This window comes from Chrysochloris asiatica, unplaced genomic scaffold (genome assembly GCF_000296735.1).
Source record: "Chrysochloris asiatica unplaced genomic scaffold, ChrAsi1.0 scaffold00013, whole genome shotgun sequence".
In the NCBI taxonomy this organism is placed as follows: domain Eukaryota; kingdom Metazoa; phylum Chordata; class Mammalia; order Afrosoricida; family Chrysochloridae; genus Chrysochloris; species Chrysochloris asiatica.
In genome coordinates, this window is record NW_006408531.1 from 1,286,221 (window position 1) to 1,307,954 (window position 21,734).

General features: G+C 38.9%; 1 protein-coding gene across 1 annotated transcript in view; it reads right to left on the reverse strand.

Annotated features, from left to right (window-relative positions):
- The window catches only part of UTRN (utrophin), a 574,637-nt gene that overhangs the window by 61,543 nt on the left and 491,360 nt on the right, over positions 1 to 21,734 (reverse strand). Inside the window, 3 exon segments of the mRNA XM_006834702.1 lie at positions 5,349 to 5,515; positions 6,400 to 6,557; positions 11,750 to 11,835. Of these exon segments, the coding sequence (XP_006834765.1) occupies positions 5,349 to 5,515; positions 6,400 to 6,557; positions 11,750 to 11,835 (411 nt within the window).

The window sequence follows — 21,734 nt, forward strand, 5'->3', positions numbered from 1 at the left end:
GGAAACCCTGTACGGGGTCACTGTAAGTCAGAACCGACTCCATGGTACTCAACAACAACAACATAAATCTTTGTGGGAACAAAAAAACCTCATCTTTCTCCAGAGGAGCAGCTTGTGGGCTTGAACCACGAGCCATGTGGTTCCAGTACAGCACCAGGGTTCCTAAGTATAACCCTACAGAAAAATGTACAAAATTTAAGAGGGTCAAATTAAAGTTGGATGAGGTCAATATTGCAACTATTTAGTGCTGAGTAGCTTCTAAAATTACCTGCCTGATGACATACTAATTGTCCCGGGGAAACTCAATCTGTGTATACTACAGACATCTTACCTTGGCAGGGAGAGTTCCTGTGAAATCCTCACTTATACTAGCAACGTCCCTTCACCTATCAGCACGACTGGATGAATGTGACTGACATCTTCTCTTGTAAGTGGAGTTTTGTGTATTACAAGACACTGCTATGGGTAACAGAAATTTGTATTCTTAGGTGGGCAATGTGCCTTCTGAAATACTGCTTCTCGGCCCTTCTTGGCAACCAGTGAAAACAAATTGAATTCACTGGGTGGGGTTTCTATTTGGGGTCTCATGGGACTTCATCAGTTGGGAGAGGGAATCTCCCTTATCCTCCTTCTTGAAAACTGACCTGCCCTTGTTGGCATAAAGTGAGGAAGAGAGTAGTTAAGAAGGGCAGAGCACAAAGAAAGAACCTGGAACCCAGATGATCATGGAGCCACCATATCAGTACGGACTGCTGACCTCTGAACTTGCTTTACATAATCAGGAAGTAGGCCTCTAGTTTATCTATTCTATTAGAAGTATCTGTTGTTGTTGCTAGGTGTCACCAAGTCGGTACGGATGCATAGCAACCTAATGCACAGCAGAATGAATCTGTGTGCGATCCTAAATGAAACAATTCCCAGCTTACAAAACATTCTGTGAATCGAAGATTTCATTTGGAAGCAATTAGAGAAAAACTCAAGTGGTATTTGTAAGTGTTCAGAGAAAAGATATGTAAGTATATCTAAGTGGTAGCCTGCTGCAGAACAGACTGCTGCAGTACTATGTGATAAGCACTGGACTACTAACCACAAGGTTTGTGGTTCAAACCTATCAGTGATCCTCAGAAACCTTCTTCAGGGTCACTATGAGTTACAACCGACTCAATGGCACTTAATAACAAGATATTCCTCAATCTTCGTTTCTGTATTTGACTTCTGATTCTTTCTTGTAGTTTCAGAGAACGCGTTATCCTGGAGAGCTAGTCAGACCTACCTATTTCTATCTTTTTCAGGTTTAAAAGTTATAGTATTTTCACTTAATGGTACAGTTCATTAACAGTGGTCAGCTTAACTACTATTCCAATAATTTTATTAGTAATCATATAAACAGCTTACACTGAATGAATGCCTATTCTGCTTGAAGGGAATATTTTTGGCTGAGTGGTAGAAGTCTCACTTTTCTAGAGAGACCTGGGTTTGATTCCCATCCACCACCCATGTGTAGGTGGATGCTTGAATGTTGCCAATTCTAGATGAATTTCAGTGAGCTTCCAGACTAAAATGGACAATGAAGAAAGGCTTATGATCTACTTCCAAGTATCAACTAAAGAAACTCGTCTGGATCATGAAAGTTACATCCACAACGAATCATGGGTATGGTGCCAAAACCAGGAAGCATTTTATTCCATTGTGTTTGTGGTTGCCAATGAGTAGGGAGTCAGCGACAATTCTTTTTGGGACTAGAACTGTCCTGGGCCCATTTCTTTCACTTTATCCTATGAAGCTCTATAAAGATTTCAAGCTGAAGAAACTCAATTTCAAGCTAAGGCCAACTACCTGATCCAGTTATGCAGCCCAACAGTAGATCTAGGAGTCAAACCAAAACCTGACTCCAGAGTTAGTTTTCACAAGTAGACTTCACTGCCTTCCATATATCCTGCTGCCGCTCAATGGCTGACCACCCATCCAGCTTCATAACTGGAAACAATTACACGAGAATGTTGTTGTTGTGTTCTGACTCACAGCACAACTCTGTACAACAGAAGGAAACACTACCCAGAGCTGTGCCATCCTTACATTCATTGTTAGGTCAGAGCCCATTGTTGCGGCCTTTGTGTCAATGAAATTCATTAAGAGTCTACCTCTGAGACGTTTTTGTAGCAAAAGGAGGGGAGTGGTTGATCTTGCAGCCCTGGAGCGGAGGACCTTGGGACCATCAAAGGAGAACAGCAGAGTGTGCGACTATCCAGAAAAGCAGCGATGCCAGAGATGGAGGCAGAGATGGTGACGTGGAGAGATGGAACAGCTAGGGACTCTAGACTCAAGGAAGGAGAGGGGCTGTGTGCCAGTGGCCGGGGGGGGCAGGCTTGCAGGGTATGCCCTTTGGTTGTTTGAATGATTATATATTCCTGAATGCCTTGGTGTACATTCAAAAACAACCAGAGGGATGGAAGCAAAAAATGCTGTTGAATGATGATGCATGGGGGGGATTGTAATTATTGCAATGAAATGAAATAACGGTAGGATGAATGTAAAGCTGTTGTTTTCCCATGTAAACGATCACTCAATTCACAATAAAAACTTTAAAAAAAAAGAAGAGTCGACCTCTATTTTTCTGACCCTCTACCTTCCTAAGCATGATGTTCATCTGTAGTTACTAGTCCTTCCTAATAACGTGTCTGAAATATACATGAGGCAAAATTTTACCATCCTTGCTTCTAAGGGATATTTGGACTACACTTCTTGCAAGTCAGACTTGTTCATTTTTCTGGCAAGTCAATATCCATTGCCAACACCACAATTCAAAGGCATCAACTCTTCATTTACCTTATTCATTACCTAGCTTTTACATGCATATGAGGCGACTGAAAGTACCATTATCTTGAATCAGGTGCACCTTGATCTTCAAAATACATCTTCGCCTTTTAACACTTTAAAGAGGTCTGTTGCAGCAGATTTGTACATTGCAACATATCTTTTGATTTCTTGATTGCTGCATCTATGGTTGTTGATTTTGGATCCAAATGAAATGAAATCCTTGACAGCTTCGATCCTTTCTCCCTTTACCATGATGTTGTCAATTAGTCCAGGTATGAGGATTTTTATTTTATTTTTTTTACACTGAGGGGTAGTGAAGACTGAACCTTTGATCTTCATAAACAAGTACCTCAGGCTCTCTTCACTCTCAGCAAACAAGGTTGTGTCATCTGCATACTGTAAATGAGTCTTCTTCCAATCCTGATGCCACATTCTTCTTCATAAAGTCCAACTTCTAAGATAATTTGCTCCGCATGCAGAGTAAATAGTATGGTGAAAGGATACAACCCTGACACACACTTTTCCTGATTTCAAACCACAAAGTATCTCCATGAACTGCTGGAATGATTGCCTCTTGGTCAGTGTACAGGTTCCTCATGAGCAAAATTAGACATTAAATATTGTTTACCCATTATAGCTGCTCTTTTATATTTCTTCTATGATGGAGTTCTTTCTGGTAGCGTAGTGGTTACAAGTCAGGCTGCCAACTTCAAGGTCAGCAGTTTGAAACTACCAGCTGTTCTGCAGGAGAAAGATGAGGCGTTCTGCTCCCGTAAAGATTTGCAGCCTTGGAAACCCTGTACGGGGTCACTGTAAGTCAGAACCGACTCCATGGTACTCAACAACAACAACATGAAAGATTCCAAGTCTGCGCAAAAGTTGAGAATAACATACTGAACATCTATGTCCTTGCAACCCAGTCTTATTAGATCTTAGTATTTTGCTAGCACTGCTTCAAATAAATATTTTAAGAAATAAATCTTTAAATGTGCAAGCAAATACTAATAGTTTCTTAAACTCGTGTTTTGCTCTCTGAGTGCAGAGTCTAAGCCCTCTCTGGATCGCTGTGCATTAGCAATGGTCACACAAGTATAGTGTGGCTTATGGTAACCAGTCACTGCCCAAGTCAATTCATCTGAAATTGTTGTGGATTTCATATTACATTTTATACACAGTGTAATGTGTTGGTGGTGGTGGTGGTATGCTATGGAGTCTGTTTCAACTTATAGCGACCCTGCATAGGGTTTCTGAGGCTGTAATTCTTTACGGGAGCAGAGAGCCTCATATTTCTCCCACAGAACAGCTGGTAGTTTCGAACTGCTGATCTTGAGGTTAGCAGCTAGACTTGTAACCACTACGTTACCAGAACTCCTACTGTGTAATATACTTAGTCTAATAATCAATAGCCTAAATCAATTGCTCTGTTAAGTATTATCCAATCATTTGCTAATATTAACTTTCTCCTCTTCTAAAGAAATCTAATCTGCTTTCCTTTTTTTTTTTTTAATACAATATTGATTAAGAGCAAGGCCTTCCGATGCAAAAAGATCTGTATTTTGAATCCCAACTCTGCACGCTTGTTAGATATCTTGCCTCGAGCAAACTGCCTACTCTCTGTTTCTTCATGATTAAAGGAGAGATAATAATACTTGTCTTAGAAAGTGTATAGTAAGAGTTCATAAAATAACAAATGCAACATGTTAAGCACAAGGCCCAGGCATGTACTTAGTAAGTGACAGCTATTATATTGTTGTTAAATGTCATCGAGTCAGTTCCGAATCATAGAGACCCTGTATGTATAAGGTTTCCAAGGGAAGGCTGGTGAGTTTGAACCACCAACCTTGTGGTTTATCCCACAGTGCCACATCAGGACTCCTACTATGAGCTTTGATAATTATCTATCCGTGATGCTCCTAAACGGATCCTTTACACTATCCTCACTTATTCTTACATAAGAACACATCTGACTCATCTTCCCAACCTTATCACTTACCACTATGAGTCAGAATTGCCTTAATAAGAATGGGTTTGTTTTGTTTTTGAGGGGGGTCAGTAACTTTGAGCAAGGCCTCAGAACACCCACTATAATTCTGTCAGGGTCAAGTATTTATAATGAGTCATTCCATTATCATGCATGAACATTTCTATGAGACATATAAATGGAAATTCACTAAAAATGGTTGGTTCTAGAGTAGAGAAACAAGGAGTAATAGTAGTCATAGTAATAATAAGTTCATGTTGTTGTTGTTAAGTGCTGCTGAGTCAGTTCCAACTCATCATGACCCTGTATAAGGTTTCCAAGGAGCTGCTGATGGGTTTGAAACACTGAGCTTGCAGTTAGCAATCCAGTGCTTATCTTACAGCTTCAGCCAGGACTCTAAGCTTCATGTATGGTTATAAAAGAAATACCAAGTTTAGATAGATGGAATATGTTGAGCATCATATTTATTTAGAAGACAAACTCTTAAATATGCCTAAGCGTAACAACTACAGAAAAATGATTCAATGCCACCATTAGTAGATGATCTTACCGGAAGCCAACAATTGGACATTCTTTACAGATGTTGCATTTAGCCTGATGTTTTGCGGTCTCAGCCGCTGCCACTCGATGTAAAACTGGTAGCCAGACCATGGACTGTGGCTCGAGACGCATCCAGTCTATAAACTCCTTCACACTTATCTCTGGCTTGTTGTTATTCTGTGAAGAAAGAAATACATCCGAATGAAGAAAACTGTCTTCATTTAAACTGTAGCAAGATTTTGTGCTTCAGAATCTTCTGAAAATGTGTGCAGAAGTACAATAAAATTGCATAACTCTTGGCAGGTAAATTAAGTTTCAAAATCTTTAAGGTTCTTCAAGGCCAAAAAATTCTAGCTGTTAAAGACAGAAAAAAGCAGCAATGACTACTGGGATATAGAAACAAGAAAACGGCGAAGAAGAGTTCCAAAACCTTCCACTACTCATTTAAACACACACACACATACATACCCGCAATTCTGGTTAATCTTGTCACATAAATACTTTGTCCTTAAAAAAGTATTCTAAAACATCTACATACATCAATGGTAACATTTCTAATGTGCCTTTACGGGCAGCCCTTGGCTTACAAACATCTGGCTTACAAACAACCTGTAGTTACGAAACAACCTCTGTACTATTATATTAAAATTTGAGGTAGATATCATGCAAAAAGGAACTACTTTTGATGTGCATCAAAACATTATTATTCCTCTGTATATTAATGTTAAAAATGTTTCGGTATACATGAAAGTGATTCTTTAATGGTTTTTATGCATAGGATTGTATACTAGACATTATGTACATAACAAATATTTGACTAGCTGACCTTAGATAGGAACTGTACCTAACTGTTTCAACTTACCATACAAATTCAACTTCAAGGCAGATTTTAGTCACTGTCTCTTAAATCAAATGTTCCTTAAGAAAGAAAATACAAATGTATTGGGCTGTTCCCCAAAGTCTTCCAGCACTGGCTCTAGCCCATGTTCTTTGTTCCACTTCTCAGCACATCCTCAAAACTGTGCAACACATCTTAAGTTTCAGTGATCCTTTCTGTTTACCTGTTGGAAGCAGCTGCGGACGCTGGGTTCAATATTACTGCCTCCAAAAGCCGCTACTTCCCCCAGCTGACGAGGGATCTGGATGGCATCATGAAGTAACAGGCCCAGCTGCCTCTGGTCACACATTTCGGTCGGCCCTGACACTTCGTTAAAGAGATCTACAAGCAAAGGCAAGGGGTTATCCTTTATCTGCCTAGAGTGAGCTCTCTTTTATTTAAACTGTATCTCTGATGAAGTAGATTTAGTCTGTAAGTCAAAACAATTTTTAGAAGGGCATGAATCAGAAGCATTGTCCTCTAAGTGCCAACTCTTGAGGTGTGTCAGTTGGTTCATATTCAGTGTGTCTATAACTAGGGCTCTGGCTAGCAACATTTTGAAAAACAACCTACTATCTTATGTTGGAGCCCTTGTGTGGTGCTGTGGGCTAATGCGTCAGACTGCAAAGTCATTTGAACTGCAAGGTCAGTGGTTCAAGCTCTCCAGCTGCTCCTTGGAAAGCCTATATATGGTCACTATGGGTCCGAATTGACTTGACGGCACTTAACAACTTAATACTGTCTTACGTCAGTACGTTAACAACAACAATTGTCTCTGAATCAATCCCAACTCACGGTGACTCCACGTGTATCAGAGTCAAACTGTGTCCCATACGGCTTTCCATAGGTGATATTTTAGAGCTCAACTCTGGGCAGATTGCCAGATCTTTCTTCCCAGGTACATCTGGGTAGTCTCAAATTGCAACCTTGTCATAAGCAGCTGAGCACATTAAACATTTGTATCACCCAGAGATGACCATGCATATAAAAAGATTAATTAGTACAAATTTCCTTTTTAAATGCTATATTAAATGCATATAGGTTAATTTCATGGCTGCAATAAAGCTCTCACTTCTTTGATTAGAGAATATGCCAAAACAAGGCTTCCTTCACAATTTATCAGAGGATCACATGTAACTTCAACAGCAAACCTTTAAAGTTTAACAAATTAATTTATCAACTTCTGTGTTCAATCCTAATTCAAATATTCTATTATTTATAATTTTCTTACTTTTATTAAAGATTACTATACTTAAATGTATTCCTATAAGAAACACTAAAAAGAGCAAAAAGGTATCTTATTTTCAGGAGACTCTCATGTTATGAGTAATCTAATCAATTTTTCAATCCCTATTAGTCACAAAAAGTACTTTTGCTTTATGTAATGATATATGTTTGTTCCAATTTAAAGAACTTACTTAAAAATTTAAAAATCAAAGTAAGTAAAAACCATACTTTAACATATTAATTACAATTATATTAAAGTATGGTTTTTACTTACTTTAATTTTTAACTTAATTATAATTTATAATTCTTATAAATTCTTATTTATAAGAAAGTAGGATTTATTTTATGATATTTTAAATATAATAACAAAATCTCTTTTTAGTACTTGCTTATCTTCTGCTTACTATGTTTAACAATCTGAACATTAAAATGATTACCATAGTCCTTACAATAGAGCGAACACACTTAAATACATTATTCTTGGGGGTATGCAAAATTTTTCATAAAACAGTCTGTGTTAGTATTAAACCAATACTCTTGGGATGAAAGTTCTTAGCCCTAAGAAATGTTTTTAAAAACTAAATGCTTATCATGTGTTCTGGGAAAAGTGGAGTAAATATTTATGGGATCATAAAAAATATTTTTGAACATTGCCTAATCTACAAATGTCACCCTCAAAAGATGTCATTATTTTTTAATGGGATTAATACTTTGAAAAATCAGCCAATAAAAACACAATAGATCATAGCAATCAAATCCCATTGTGCCTGGGATCCACATGAGTTGGGGCCAACTCAACAACAGCTAACAACAGCAGTGTTAACATCTAACACTGTCAAGAGTGAATTTTCAGACAACTGAACCAAGCTCAGTGATATTAACACAGTAATTATCATGAAACATGACTTTAATTATAAGCATGCACAGAAAAAGCAAATTCAATTAAGATCAATGTAATTTTTATTATCATTTGTTTCACATAGTTTATAGAGTTCTACTTACTGAGACTGGCTTCTTTTCATTAAAAATAATAATAAAATCCAACAATCACAGCCAAACAATATTTATAGAAGATTCTTATTATGATACTCATTTTAAATCCAGTCCAGGGAAGAGACTTACTAGGTAAATACAGACTCGAAGCATATGTTTAATAATTTTTATGAAGGGGTATATATTTTCAGCATCATCAACCATGCTCAATTTTCCTTTTTTGAGGAAGCGAGCTAGGTTCCAATGCCTCTATGGAGTCCTGGTGTGGTACAGTAGAATAACCACAGAACTGCAAGGTCAGACTTTCAAACTCACCAGCTGTTCCTCAGAAACTTTATACAGGGTCGCTATGAGTCAGAACCAACTCAATGGAACTCAACAACAACAACATGAAAACAAAACCACTCATAAAACATACAGAAAGAAATATTCCTTAAACAGTTGGATATATTCCTAAATTCTTATGAAAGTTTACATTTTGATGTTTTGCAGTTAGATACAAAAAGCAATCTAACAATGTGAAGACTGGGTCAGAGAAAAAAAATCCCAATCTCAAACCCAAACTCCAATAAATCAGTACGTAAGAGATGCACTGGGCCATTCAAAAGGATGGCGCATCAATGTATGCTTTGATGAGAAAGGAAGCTGACCAGCTCTAAGCAGGAAAGTCAGGATACTGTTTGAACTTAATCAAGGGCTATTCTTATTAAGGCACAAAGTTGAAATGAAGGGTTACAAGAATGACACCGGCCACTGCAGAATTAATACCCGGGTGCATGCCAACTGACCCTGATGATGCCTTGGCCACTGAGTTTGAAGAGCAAATTGTCTTGAATATTAATTCTGACCCAGGAAATAATAATGAGAGAGTGTTTTAATATCACTGGGGAAATCAAAATTGGAATCAGAGTTGCTAAGGACCTCAAACTGAAAAACAGAACAAAACAATAACCCCAAATATTTCCAGAGTCTCAAGACTCCCAGTAAAGATTTAGATTAAAGAGTTCAACCCAAGAGATTTCTTATTTAATTAAGCCCTAAAACGGCACGCTTACTGGATTAAATTAAGTATCAGAAATTCTCCTTGCACAGACTGCTGCTTCCTCTTTCATAATCTGCAGGTTTCATATTGAGTTATGGAAGGATGAAGTTTCCTGGCATTTGTAGAAAGTACTTCCATTACAGATTCCGAGTGTGTACACTAAAACACACTCCTCATTTGAAAGGCTACACAGTTCCAGATGTGTTTCAGCAAATGTTTGTAGATAAAAGGCAAGATGTCATTTGCACATTATATTTTGTAGAATTAGTTTTTTGCTCCATTGCTACAGATATTCTAATAGTAACTCTTTTGGTCTCAGGTTATTCCCTGCTAATGAGGAGAGAATCATTGATCTAGAAAAAGAAATGAAGCATATTTATCTTCCAGACTCCTGACTAGAAGCTGAATTTGCATTTATTTCAGAAAAAATGCAGCACTATGATGTCATTGCTGCTTTCGGTGAATCTGAATTTCATATGCTTTCAATAGCACACAAGGACTCAGACTGGCAAACCATAAAAAATACTCCTTTACGAATTTTACTATATTGATACTCCCATTAAAATCTCCTTTCTTTTTCATAGAAAACAAAACATTTTTTTTTTGCTTTGGGAATTAAATTCTTTAGCAATTATGCTGGGAAGACTATTTACCTTCTGAATAAATACAACAACCACAAGACCGAAGCCATTGTGCAAAGCTGTTTTCTACCCGGCCTCTCCTCAGCTCTTATTGTGGCCAGGAACCTTACCCTCTTGATCAGACATACTCAGGTTTTCATTTCACACAAATCCACATGCTTTTCACTGATACTATTGTCAAACTTTATAATGAATACAAACCACCGGAGTCTAGACTTGAATTCAGAATCAAATACCCTCATTGTTGTTGTTATGTGCTGTGCAGTCAGTTCTGACTCATAGCGACCCTGCACAGGGTTTCCGAGACTATAAATCTTTACGGGAGCAGAAAGCCTCATCTTTCTCCCGTGAAACAGCTGGTAGTTTCGAACTGCTGACCCTGAGGTTAGCAGCCCAATTCATAACCACTACACTACCAGAGCTCCTTAAATAACCTCATGTGTTGTTGTGTTGTGAAGTGCCATCGAGTCGGTTCCAACCCATAGTGGCCCTGTATAGGATTTCCTAGGAGCAGCTGGTGAGCTTGAACCACTGACCTTGCCGTTCAAATGGCTTTGCAGTCCAGTGCATTAACCCACAGCGCCACACCAGGACTCCGAAATAACCTCATAGCAATCCCAAAAAGATATACCTCCCCCCCAACTGCTAACTGAAAGACTAACTGTTTGAAGTCACCCAGGGATTCATGGGGAAAAGATCCAGATATCTGCTCCTTTAAAGATTACAGCCTACTCCACAGAAATCAACTCTCCAGTCCCCAACAACATCAGCATGCTCACAAAGGAAACAAAACTTAGTAAGCTTACAGTATAGGCAGATCAAATAGCATCTTGGCTTTTTTCCAGTGATAAATTACCTTATCCCTCTCCCCACATGTTGTTGTGTGCTGTTAAGTCAGTTCTGACTCATAGTAACCCTGTATAGTGTTTCAAAGGAGGAGCTTGAAACCTCCGGTTTGAACCACCGACCTTGAGGTTAGCAGTATTTAGCCTACAGTACCACATCAGGACTCCTCCCCAAAAAGTTCATGGGAATTTTTTATTGCCTTCCAATTCAAATTCTCCGTGAATTTTTTTGAAGTCCCTTTGTATATGCGCGTATCTGTAAAGAGGAGTCTGTGGGCGGTGTAAGTAGTTTATGTGTTTACCTACTAACCAAAAGGTTGGAAGTTTGAGTCCATCCAAAGGTGACTAGAAAGAAAGGCCTGGCAAACTACTTTAAAAAAAAAATCAGTCAATGAACCATTGTACTTCACGCAGTTCTACTATGACACATATGGGGTTGCCACAGGTCAGGATCAATTAACAGCAAGTGGTTGGTTTTTATCTGTGAAGCACCAGCTGATCAAATTACTTATACTTACTGGCCAACATCAAATCAAAAGATATTTTTGTACTGGGTTCTCATCACAACAAGGAAACTCGTCTCTTGATCCCATAATCAGCTTTTCATTCTAAACATTCCCAAAGCCCTTGGCACTGACACACTTGGTCTGCCTTGGTAAATGCATAACAGGAGTTTAAAAATCAGGAACTATGATTATCAACAGATCACAGGAAGTCAATATCCAACAAATAATTATCATTAATATTACTGAAAACTCTCTGGATATCAAACATGGTCTTACATACATCTGTATTTTTCTTCTAAGAGACCTTTGGAAAGAGACATCAAGCCGATCTTCAGACTCTGCACTCTTATTTTACCAGTCCGGCCCCTGAAATTACAAGCATCAATGTTAGATATATTTAAAACTGTATATGGTATACATTAGTCTGAATGCATATAATATTGAGTAAGTCATTAAAAACAATTTCATCTTTAAAAGAAAAACAAACAAAAAAACAAAGTTCGCTATTCACCTTAACCTTATCTAAAGATTCCATAATCAATTGATGTGAAATCAAATTCTATATTTCCATGACATTTTAACCATGTGTTTGACCCTGTGTAAAAGAATACATAGCCTGAAGTCCCATAATTACACATGAATTAAGAATGAATTAAAGCAAAATGAAAGTTATAATTATAAAGCTAAAAATACTTCAGTCTATAAATACTACCAGCTAAAAGTAATCACCTCCACTCATCTGTAAGTTTGCCACCCAGTGGTGGCTTACATGTTGGTATGATAGTGGAAACTATGTCCCAGTATTTTAAATACCAGCAAGGTCACCCATGGGGGACAGGTTTCAGTAGAGTTTCCAGACTAACACAGACTAGGAAAGAAGGAGAAACAGACTATGTCTGAATTGTCAGCACTTAAAACCTTATGAATACCAGTAAAACACTGTCTGAGATGTTGCCGCAAGATGAGCCCCTTAGGTTGGAAGGTCCTCAAAATAGGACTAGGGTAGAGCTGCCATTTCAATGAGGAGTTGCTCATGACGACACCAATTGGAGTAAAGCTTTTGGAACCATCAATTGAGGATGGGCACAATTCAAAATGAGAAGAAACTACCACAAACATCCATTAATCATCAGAACATGTATGTACACGATATAAATCTAGGAAAACTGGAAGTCGTCAAAAATTAAATGGAATGCATAAAGATCTATGGTGGTGGTGGTGGTGATGATGTGCTGTGGTGTCGGTTCTGACTCATAGTGACCCCATACAGGGTTTCCGAGGCTGTAAATCTTCATGGGAGCAGAAAGCCTCATCTTTCTCCAGCGGAACAGCTGGTAGTTTCGAACTGCTGACCTTAAGGGTCACAGCCCGATCACTATGCTATCAGAGCTCCTTATCAGTCCCTGGAGAAGGACATTATGGTTGGTAATATGGATGATCAATGAAAAAAGAGGAAGGCCACCAATAAGATTCAATGACACAGTGGCAACCACAATGGCCTGAAACAGAAGAACAATTAGGAGAATGGCACAGAACTGGGTATAGGGTCTCTAACAACAACAGAAGTTATGAGTTAATAATGATACATTCAAGACCAAAAATACATAGGTAACAGTATATATTACTGACATGTGATGACTTAGAGTAAGAAAGCACTAATGACACATTTATAAACACATGTCAAGGAAGCTGATTAAAAATTAACCAAATTCATCTACTGAGGCTTTACGTAAGTTTGCTTGGATCACGGTAGCTCCATAGGCTTAGCACTGGACTGGGAACCACAGGTTTCTGGTTCAAGCCTGAAAGCCACTCCACGGGAGATAAATGGCACTTTCTGCTTCCACAGAGATTAAAGTGTTGGAAACCCTACAGAGGGTTGCTGTCAGTAGGAACCGACTCCACTGCACTTAGCAACAACGTATAATGGTTCTAAGTTCATTTATTCTGGTCTCTGTCAGTGTAGCTTTTGTAAATTACTATTGCAATTATAATGATAAATATTCATAAACAAACAGGTGTGGAATTCTATTTGGGGAAGCATCAAATTATAATTCAATACAAAAATGTATCAATTGAGCAACACTAGGAAACAGTTTCACACTATGCTCATAAGAGATTTCTTCAATTTCACATATAAGCTGATTAAAATTTTTATTTTATTTTACCTTTGTATGCAGAGTTTCCTTAATTCTATCACTAATCAAGGAAATTACTAAATTGTCTACCGAATAGTTATCTGTCACAGGAAATGATGAAAAGGACATAGAGAAACTATACAAAAGTCACTAAGACATGGAGTAACACACAGTTCAGAAAAAAAAATTTAAACTCTTTTACATGTGTCTTTATTATTTCAGATTGGGTTCATTTATCATTTTAGATATTTGCTGTTATTTTCTTACGTTGATAGTATTGTTTTGCCGTCGAGTCGGTTCTGACCCATAACGACCCTAAGTAGAGTTTCCAAGGAACTGTTGGTGATTTTCAACCTAGTGCTTATCCTACAGTGCCATATCACGACACATTTTTTAAAAACACAAGAATGACACACTTTAAATCTATTACTAAAAGTATGCAAAATTATATAAATATCTAATGTTTAATGAACCCTACTAAAAATCGTGTGAGTTCAACTTGGTTGCTGCTGTAGCTAATTGCTGTCAAGCTGACTGACTACTGGTAAGCCCTTATGTGTCAGAGGGGAACCATGCTCCATGGAGATGCTAAGGCAGTACCTGTCAGAAGTAGATCTCCATACCTGTCCTCCAGAGGTGTCTCTGGGTGGGTTTGAACTGCCAGCATTTCAGCTAGTAGTTGAACACTCAATTGTTTGCAAAAACCAGAAACTAACTTCAGCTTTCAGTAGTTTTCTTTTATTTAAAATTTTTTTATTGTAAATTATGTGATAGTTTATATGGGAAAACATTATTAGCTTTACATTCATCCTATCATATATCGTTTCATTGCCATGGTTACAATCGCCTCCATGTATCATCAACCAACCAAAGGGTATACCCCACAAGCCTGCCCTCAGTCCTCAGCACACAGTGCCTCTTCCTCTCTGGGTCTAGAGTCCCCAGCTGCTCCATTTCTCCATGTTATCATCTCTGCCTCCATCTCTGGTGGCACCGTTTCTCTGGGTAGGGTCCCGCACTCCGCTCTTCTCCCTTCATGGTCCCAGGGACCTCTGCTCCTAGACTGCAAAGTCAGCCACTCCCCTCCTTTTTGCTACGAAATGTCTACCTTTGCATTTCCAACCCTCACAGTCAGTCCTAAGTAGTTTTCTTGTCAAACTATATTTAAATCTTGATTTTGATATTTTTATTATTAATGCTAATAATAACCCAATTATATATATTCAAATCAGTTTCAATCTAGTTACTATGACATATTAAGTGCAAAATAAAGAAGAAAACCAAAAAGGAAATAGCAAAATATACTGTTTAAATAGTCCTTCAATAGCCTAGAGTTTGTAATCTATACTAAATCATACCCAACCAACTTATGTATTGAACACCCTTAGTATACATGGGTAAATAAGTGAATTACTCAAGTTTAAAGTCAATAGTTATTACAATTTAATTTCTAAATTAGCATACATCCCAGTTTCTCATTATATAAATACTAGCTTCAAATTGGGCCTTGGTGTGGTTCTGTACACTAAGCACTGGACTTTTAACTACAAGGCTGGCAGTTCAAACCCAGAATCCACTCTCTGAAATCCTACATACAGTTGCCATGAGTTGGAACTGACTTGATGGCACATAATAACAACAAAAGCAACAGTTTCAATTTAACCATAAACTGACCCATGCTACAAACTGTGTCTGTACTTTATGTCCTTAGGTACTGCCCGAGTGTCACATGAACATAATGTGTGTTTTCTTCCCTAGAAAAATCAGGGTTTTTTTATTTTCTAGATACAATTAGACGATAAAACAACAAGCAGTGTGACTGGCTTGAGATTTGTAAATGAGTATGGCTAAGGACAAAAGAATGTCGCAAAGGAAAAATGATCAAAATGATATGCATCAGAGGATGACTTCTAATGTAACAGTGCAAGAAAAGAACACCATCAGTAAGACTAACGAACATTCCAGGCTTCCTCAGGTCGCAGCATTGTTGCTACTCAGGATAAACTCAAATTAGCTGGGGAGGTAAGACAAGAAGGCAACTAGAGAATCATTAAAAAACCACGACCAACTTTCATGCAAATATTCTTGGATGGAAATAAAGAATTAAGTGCAAAATCACTGTGTCTTGACTAGTCATTAGTTTCATAAATTTGACAGCAAACCTAAGCTTAAAATGGGACCTTGGAGGCATGCGATGGCTAGACTGCCCTAGGTAGCAATCCGAGTACCACAGGAAAAGCCTGAGCAAAGGAGAAGGCAGGTGTGTGAGTGAGTAGCAGGGACCATGCTCATCAAGGCTAAGGGGTTGATTCAGTTGTATAGGTAATGTGGGGCTAGGTAACAGTGGGCTTGAATGTTAAATAACATCTGTATGAGACAGACAACAGGGAGACAATGAAATTTATTCGCATAACCCAGTATTTAAGTATCATAACAATTCTCTGATAGTTTAAATAAGCAACTCTTAAAAGATAACTGGTGGAGTCCTGGTGTGGCTCAGTGGGTTAATGCGCAGGACTGCAAAGTCAGTTTGAATCACAAGCTCAGTGGTTCAAGCTCACCACCTCCTCCTCGAAAATCCTTTACAGGGTCGATGGCACTAACAACAACAACAAAGCTAACTGGTAAGATATGTCTCTTACAAAATTCAAATTATATGCATCTTGAAATGGGAAAAAAAAACAAAAAAACAACTTAATACTACAGTAAACTCAGTTATTAATTTCTGTTATATTGTTTTATTAGACACCATTGAATTGGCTACAAATTACAGAGACCCTATGATCAACAGAATGAAATACTGTCCGGTTCTACGCCATTTTCCAAATTGTTATGTTTGACCCACTGCTGCTGCCATTGTGATAATCTCTCTCGTTGAGGGTACTTCCTCTTTTTCACTGACCATCTACTTTACCAAATATGATATCCTTCTCCAGAGACTGGTCCTTCCCGATAGCATGAAGTATGAGAGACGAAGTCTTGTCATCCTGACTTCTAAGAAGCTTTCTGGCTGTGCTTCTTTCAACACAGATTTGTTTGTTCTTCTGGCAGGACATGGTACTTTTAATAGTCTTCTCCAACACGATAACTCAAATCATTCTTCTAAGTCTTCCTTATTCATTCTCTAACTTTCACATGCATATGAGACAACTGAAAATAACATGGCTTGGGTCAGACACTCCTTAGTCCTCAAACTGGTATCTTTGCTCTTGAACACTTTAGAAAGGTCTTGCGCAGCAGATCTGCCCAATGCAATACGTCATTTGATTTCTTTACTGCTGCTTCCGTGAGTGTTGTTTGTTGATACGAGCAAAAAGAAGTCACTGACAACTGCAATCTTTTCTCCAATGATCATGCTACTTATCAATCCAATGGTGAGGATTCTTTTGTTTTCTTTACATTGAGGTACAATTTGTACTGAAGGCTGTGGTCTTTGGTCTTCATCAGTAAGTATTTTAAGTCCTCTTCGCTTTCAGTAAGCAAGTTTATATCATTTTTAGATTCCAGGTTGTTAATGAGTCTTTCTCCAGTCCTGATGAAATGAAGGTCCCAAAATCTTTACTCTATTTAAGCCATCATGTTCAACTCTACTTTGAGAAGGTAGCTTTTCCCCAGTCACACTCTGAGTGTCTTCCAACTTGAGGGGTTCAGCTTCTGGCATTATATGTGTCAATGTTCCACTGTTATTCATAAGATTTTTAGGAGCTCTGGTAGCATAGTGCTTATGAAACGGGCTGATAATCTCAAGGTCAGCAGTTGGAAACTACCAACCGTTCCATGGGAGAAAGCTGAGGCTTTCTGTCCCAGTAAAGATTTACAGCCTTGGAAACCCTATGCAGGGTTGCTATGAGTCAGGACCAACTCCATGGCACACCACCATCCATCAAACATTCGGAAGTAGACTTCTTCTTAGACTGTCTTCATCTGGAAGGTCAGCTGAAACCTGTCCACCATGGGTGACCTTGCTGATATTTAAAATATCAGTGCCATAGCTTCCAGCATCACAGCAACCAGCCACCACAGTATGACAAAGTTGGGGGCGGGGGGGGAACAAATGATTTAAACTGAGCGTTCCAGGCTATTCCTTTAAATCACAATTAAAACACTTGATTTCCATTAAATCTAGAAGAAATATTGGGATATTAAGACTTCAAAGTTGGGATATGAAAACTGAGCAGAGTAGGGAATTCATATATGTAATCAACTATATATTATAAAGACTTTTTTTTTTTTTTTTTTTAAACAGATATTAGGTCATTTGCCCTTCACAGTCATCTTATATGTGTTAGGTCGAAGATATATTTTTATCTCAATTTCTCAGATGACAAATTGAGGTGCCAAAAGGTAAGTGACTGCCAGATCACACAGCAACAAGAAACAGGACTCTGAATTCTTGTCATCCACAGCAAATGAAAACAATTTGGGGGGAGGAGGGGGGAATGAAATTCAGAGTATTAATAGGAGTTGGGTACATTTCAAAACTTCAGAGAAACAATTTGTTTTTGTAATTGTTAGGTTCTGTTGAATCAGTTCTGACTCAGAATGATCCTAAGTACAAAAGGACAAAACAGTGCTAAGTCCCAGGTCATCTCACAATCACTTGGATGCTGGAGCCCATCCTTGCAGCCCCTGTGTCAATCCAGCCTGCTGAGGGTCTCACTCTCTCTCACTGACCCTTTACGTTACAAAGCATGATGTCCATTTCTTAGATTCATAGTTCACACATTCAGTGTTATGATTACTAGTGGATGTTTACAACTGCCTTCCTCAGTTTGAGTCATGTCACTTCTGCAGAAAAGATCCTGAAAGCTTTACTTTATTCGTGTCATTAAGTCCAAGTCTACTGTGAGGAGGCCACCCCCCATCTGTCATATTTTGAGTGTCTTCTGGCACAGAAGATAATGCCCAATTGCTATTCATGATTTTGAGATGCCATTTCCCACCCCCCAACCCCCCAGAAAAGTACCCACCACATATTTCTTCTTAGTCTTGGTCTGGAAGCGCTGCTGAAATCTGTCCGAGATGGGTGACCCTGATGTTATCTGAAAATATCAGTGCCACACACAGCTACCACTGCATGACAAACTGACAGGACAGGAAATAGCTGGCTTAAAATAATCTACACTCTTTTTCCCAGCTATGGAAATATAGTAAAAATAATAAAGTGATTATCAAAAATCTTGAATTGCCATTTTCTATCTAGCACTAATACACAGTATTGCAAACTGTCACTGACTCATAGTAACCCTGGATAGGGTTTCCAAGGAGCAGCTGATGGCTTTGAACTGCTAACCTTGTGGTTAATATTGTAGTGCTCAACCTACAGTGCCACACCAGGGCACTGTTGTTGTTGTTAAGTGCTGTCAAGTTGGTTCAGACTCATAGCGACCCTGTATAGGGTTTCCAAGGAGCGGCTGGTGAGTTTGAACCACCAACCTTGTGTTCGAACTGAGTTTGTGGTCCAGTGTTTTATCCTACACAGCCACATGAGGATGTTACTGTTGTTAAGTGCCAATGAGGCGATTCCAACCTGTAGCAATCCTGTATAGGTTTCCCAAAGACAGGCTGGTGAGCTTTAACGGCCAGTCTTGCAGTTCAAACCAACTTTGTAGTCCACGCATTAGTGTCTGTGAATATATTGTCAGGTCTTAGAGGGTCAGTGTGTCAATCTGCAAAGAGAAGGTGGCTGGATGGACAATCTCCAAAGTCCTTCTAGTTCTAGAATTTTATGATCTCCTGTGTATACATCACTCATTATCCAAAGAACTAGTTGAAGCTAAAAACATAAATCTGGCTGCCATTACACTAAACAAAGATAAGGCAATCCAAATAGATGGTGGGTGAAAGAACGTTGGAATAGCTGGTAAATGCAAGTATTAGATCAAGGTATTATTGCCAAGTTCACAGACTTCTTAGAAGTCCACAATTGTCCTGGCACTTTGGAGGGAGTATAGTCTCCATCAGATTTCAACAGGAACTATGGCTTGCAAAGGGTTAATAACCTTGTTTGTTGTCAAATGCTATCAAGTTGGTTCCGACTCATAGCAACCCTGCCTAGGGTTTCCAAGGAGCAACTGGTGGGTTTGAGTCACCAACCTTGTGGTTAGCATTCTAGTGGTTATCCTGCAGTGTCACACCACGTAAACGAATAATTTAAAGTTACTAGAGAAATGTCTCAAGGTTTGGGCGATCTACTTTGCCCATCTGAGATTACTGTCATAAGAATTAAGTATTCTGCTCTTAGAAATGTCTCTTAGAAGTGAGGATGGTGAGACCTGGGTTCACTTACTTTGGACATGTTATCAGAAAAGCCTAATCTTTAGGGGGAAAATAAAATCTACTTGGTAAAGTAGGAGGTCAATAAAAATGAGGAAACCCCACTATGAGATGGACTGATACAGTAGCCACAAGAATCGGCTCAAACCTGAAGATGGCACAGGGCTGGCCAACATTGCATTCTGTTCTACACAAGATGGCCATGAGTCCAAGTCAACTCACAGCACCACCGTCCTATGTGAGGCTGAATGCTGGCATCAATGGGCACTGCTCCGAGGCAACACAGGCTTCTTTATAGCATTTCTGACATAAGAAGTATGTCTTATAAAACTTTTTTCCTTTACTTCACCAGAAGAGTAAAAAGGGAACCCACAGAATGGGAAAAAATCTTTTGCAATGACATATCAGACAAGGGACTCATTTCTAAAATATACAGGAAATTACAACAACTCTACAAGAAAAAGACAAATAACCCAATTAAAAAGTGGGCATAGGACATGAACAGACACTTCACCAAGGAAGAGATCCGGGCAGCCAACAAACATATGAAGAAATGTTCACGATCACTAGCCATTAGAGAGATGCAAATCAAAACAACAATGAGATATCATCTCACACGAACAATAACAGCAAAGATGAAAAATGAAGAGGACAATAAATGCTTGGACATTGGCTACCCAAAATAAGGGACGGGGGGCTACAAAGGCAAGAAGTGACTGGCTTACAAGCTTTCAAGAGGGACCCTAGATCCAGAGGGCCTGGAGGAAGGTAGAATCTCCAGTGAGTAGTATTCAATCTGACTAGGTGGGGCTTATGCAATGAAATGCAGACGGGTCTTTTGTGATACAATAGTGAATAATTGTTATCAGGAATGATTGAGAGGGTAGGAAATGTAAAGGCAGACGGTTTATAGCAAGGAGGGGAGTGATTAACTTTTCAGTCTAGGAGCGGAGGTTCCTAAGACCATCAAGGGAGAAGAGCAGAGAGCAGGACCCTACCCAGAGAAGCAGTGATACCTGAAATGGAGCCAGAGATGATGATATGGAGCGATGGAGCAGCTGGAGACTTTAGATCCAGAGAGGGAGAGTGACTGTGTGCTGAAGACCTGGGGGGTACTGGGGAAGGACTGCATGGAGGGGATTGTAACCATGGCAATGAGACGATATAGAATGTAAAACTAATGTTCTCCCATGTAAACTATCACATAATTCACAATAAAACATTTAAGAAAAAAAAAACAAACATTTTTCCTTTAAATGAAAATGAGGAATTCCACAAAACTGACTTTCTAAATAAGAAACTGTAAGGAGCTCTGGTAGCATAGTGGTTACGAGTCGGGCTGCGAACCTTACGGTCAGCGGTTTGAAACCACCAGCCGCACGCTCTGCGGGAGAAAGATGAGGCTTTCTACTCCCGTAAAGATTTACACCCTCGGAAACCCTGTACAGGGGCACTATGGGTAAGAACCGACTCGATGGCACTTAACAACAACAACAACCTTAGAGTAGCATTTCTCATGTATTCATGTTTGATGTGCAAAGTGGAAAAGAGCCAACATTAAACCACCTAGAACATGAATCATATTCCCTGTGGGTGGTCCAGTGAAATGGCAGCTATGTGAGGGCTAAGGGCAATGCCCAGGGAGAAATATTTAACATCTTTCCTGGTCCTTCTCGTAGGGCTCCATACACACACCAATACTATACTCCACAGGTATGGATGAAGCTACCGACTAAATATTCTTTGGACTAAACATTCTTCCTAGGACATAAAATTATGCTACAGTAACAGTCATTATCGTTAAAAACAACAAAATGGCCAGCTATTTTGGTGAAACTGACTATAGAACAT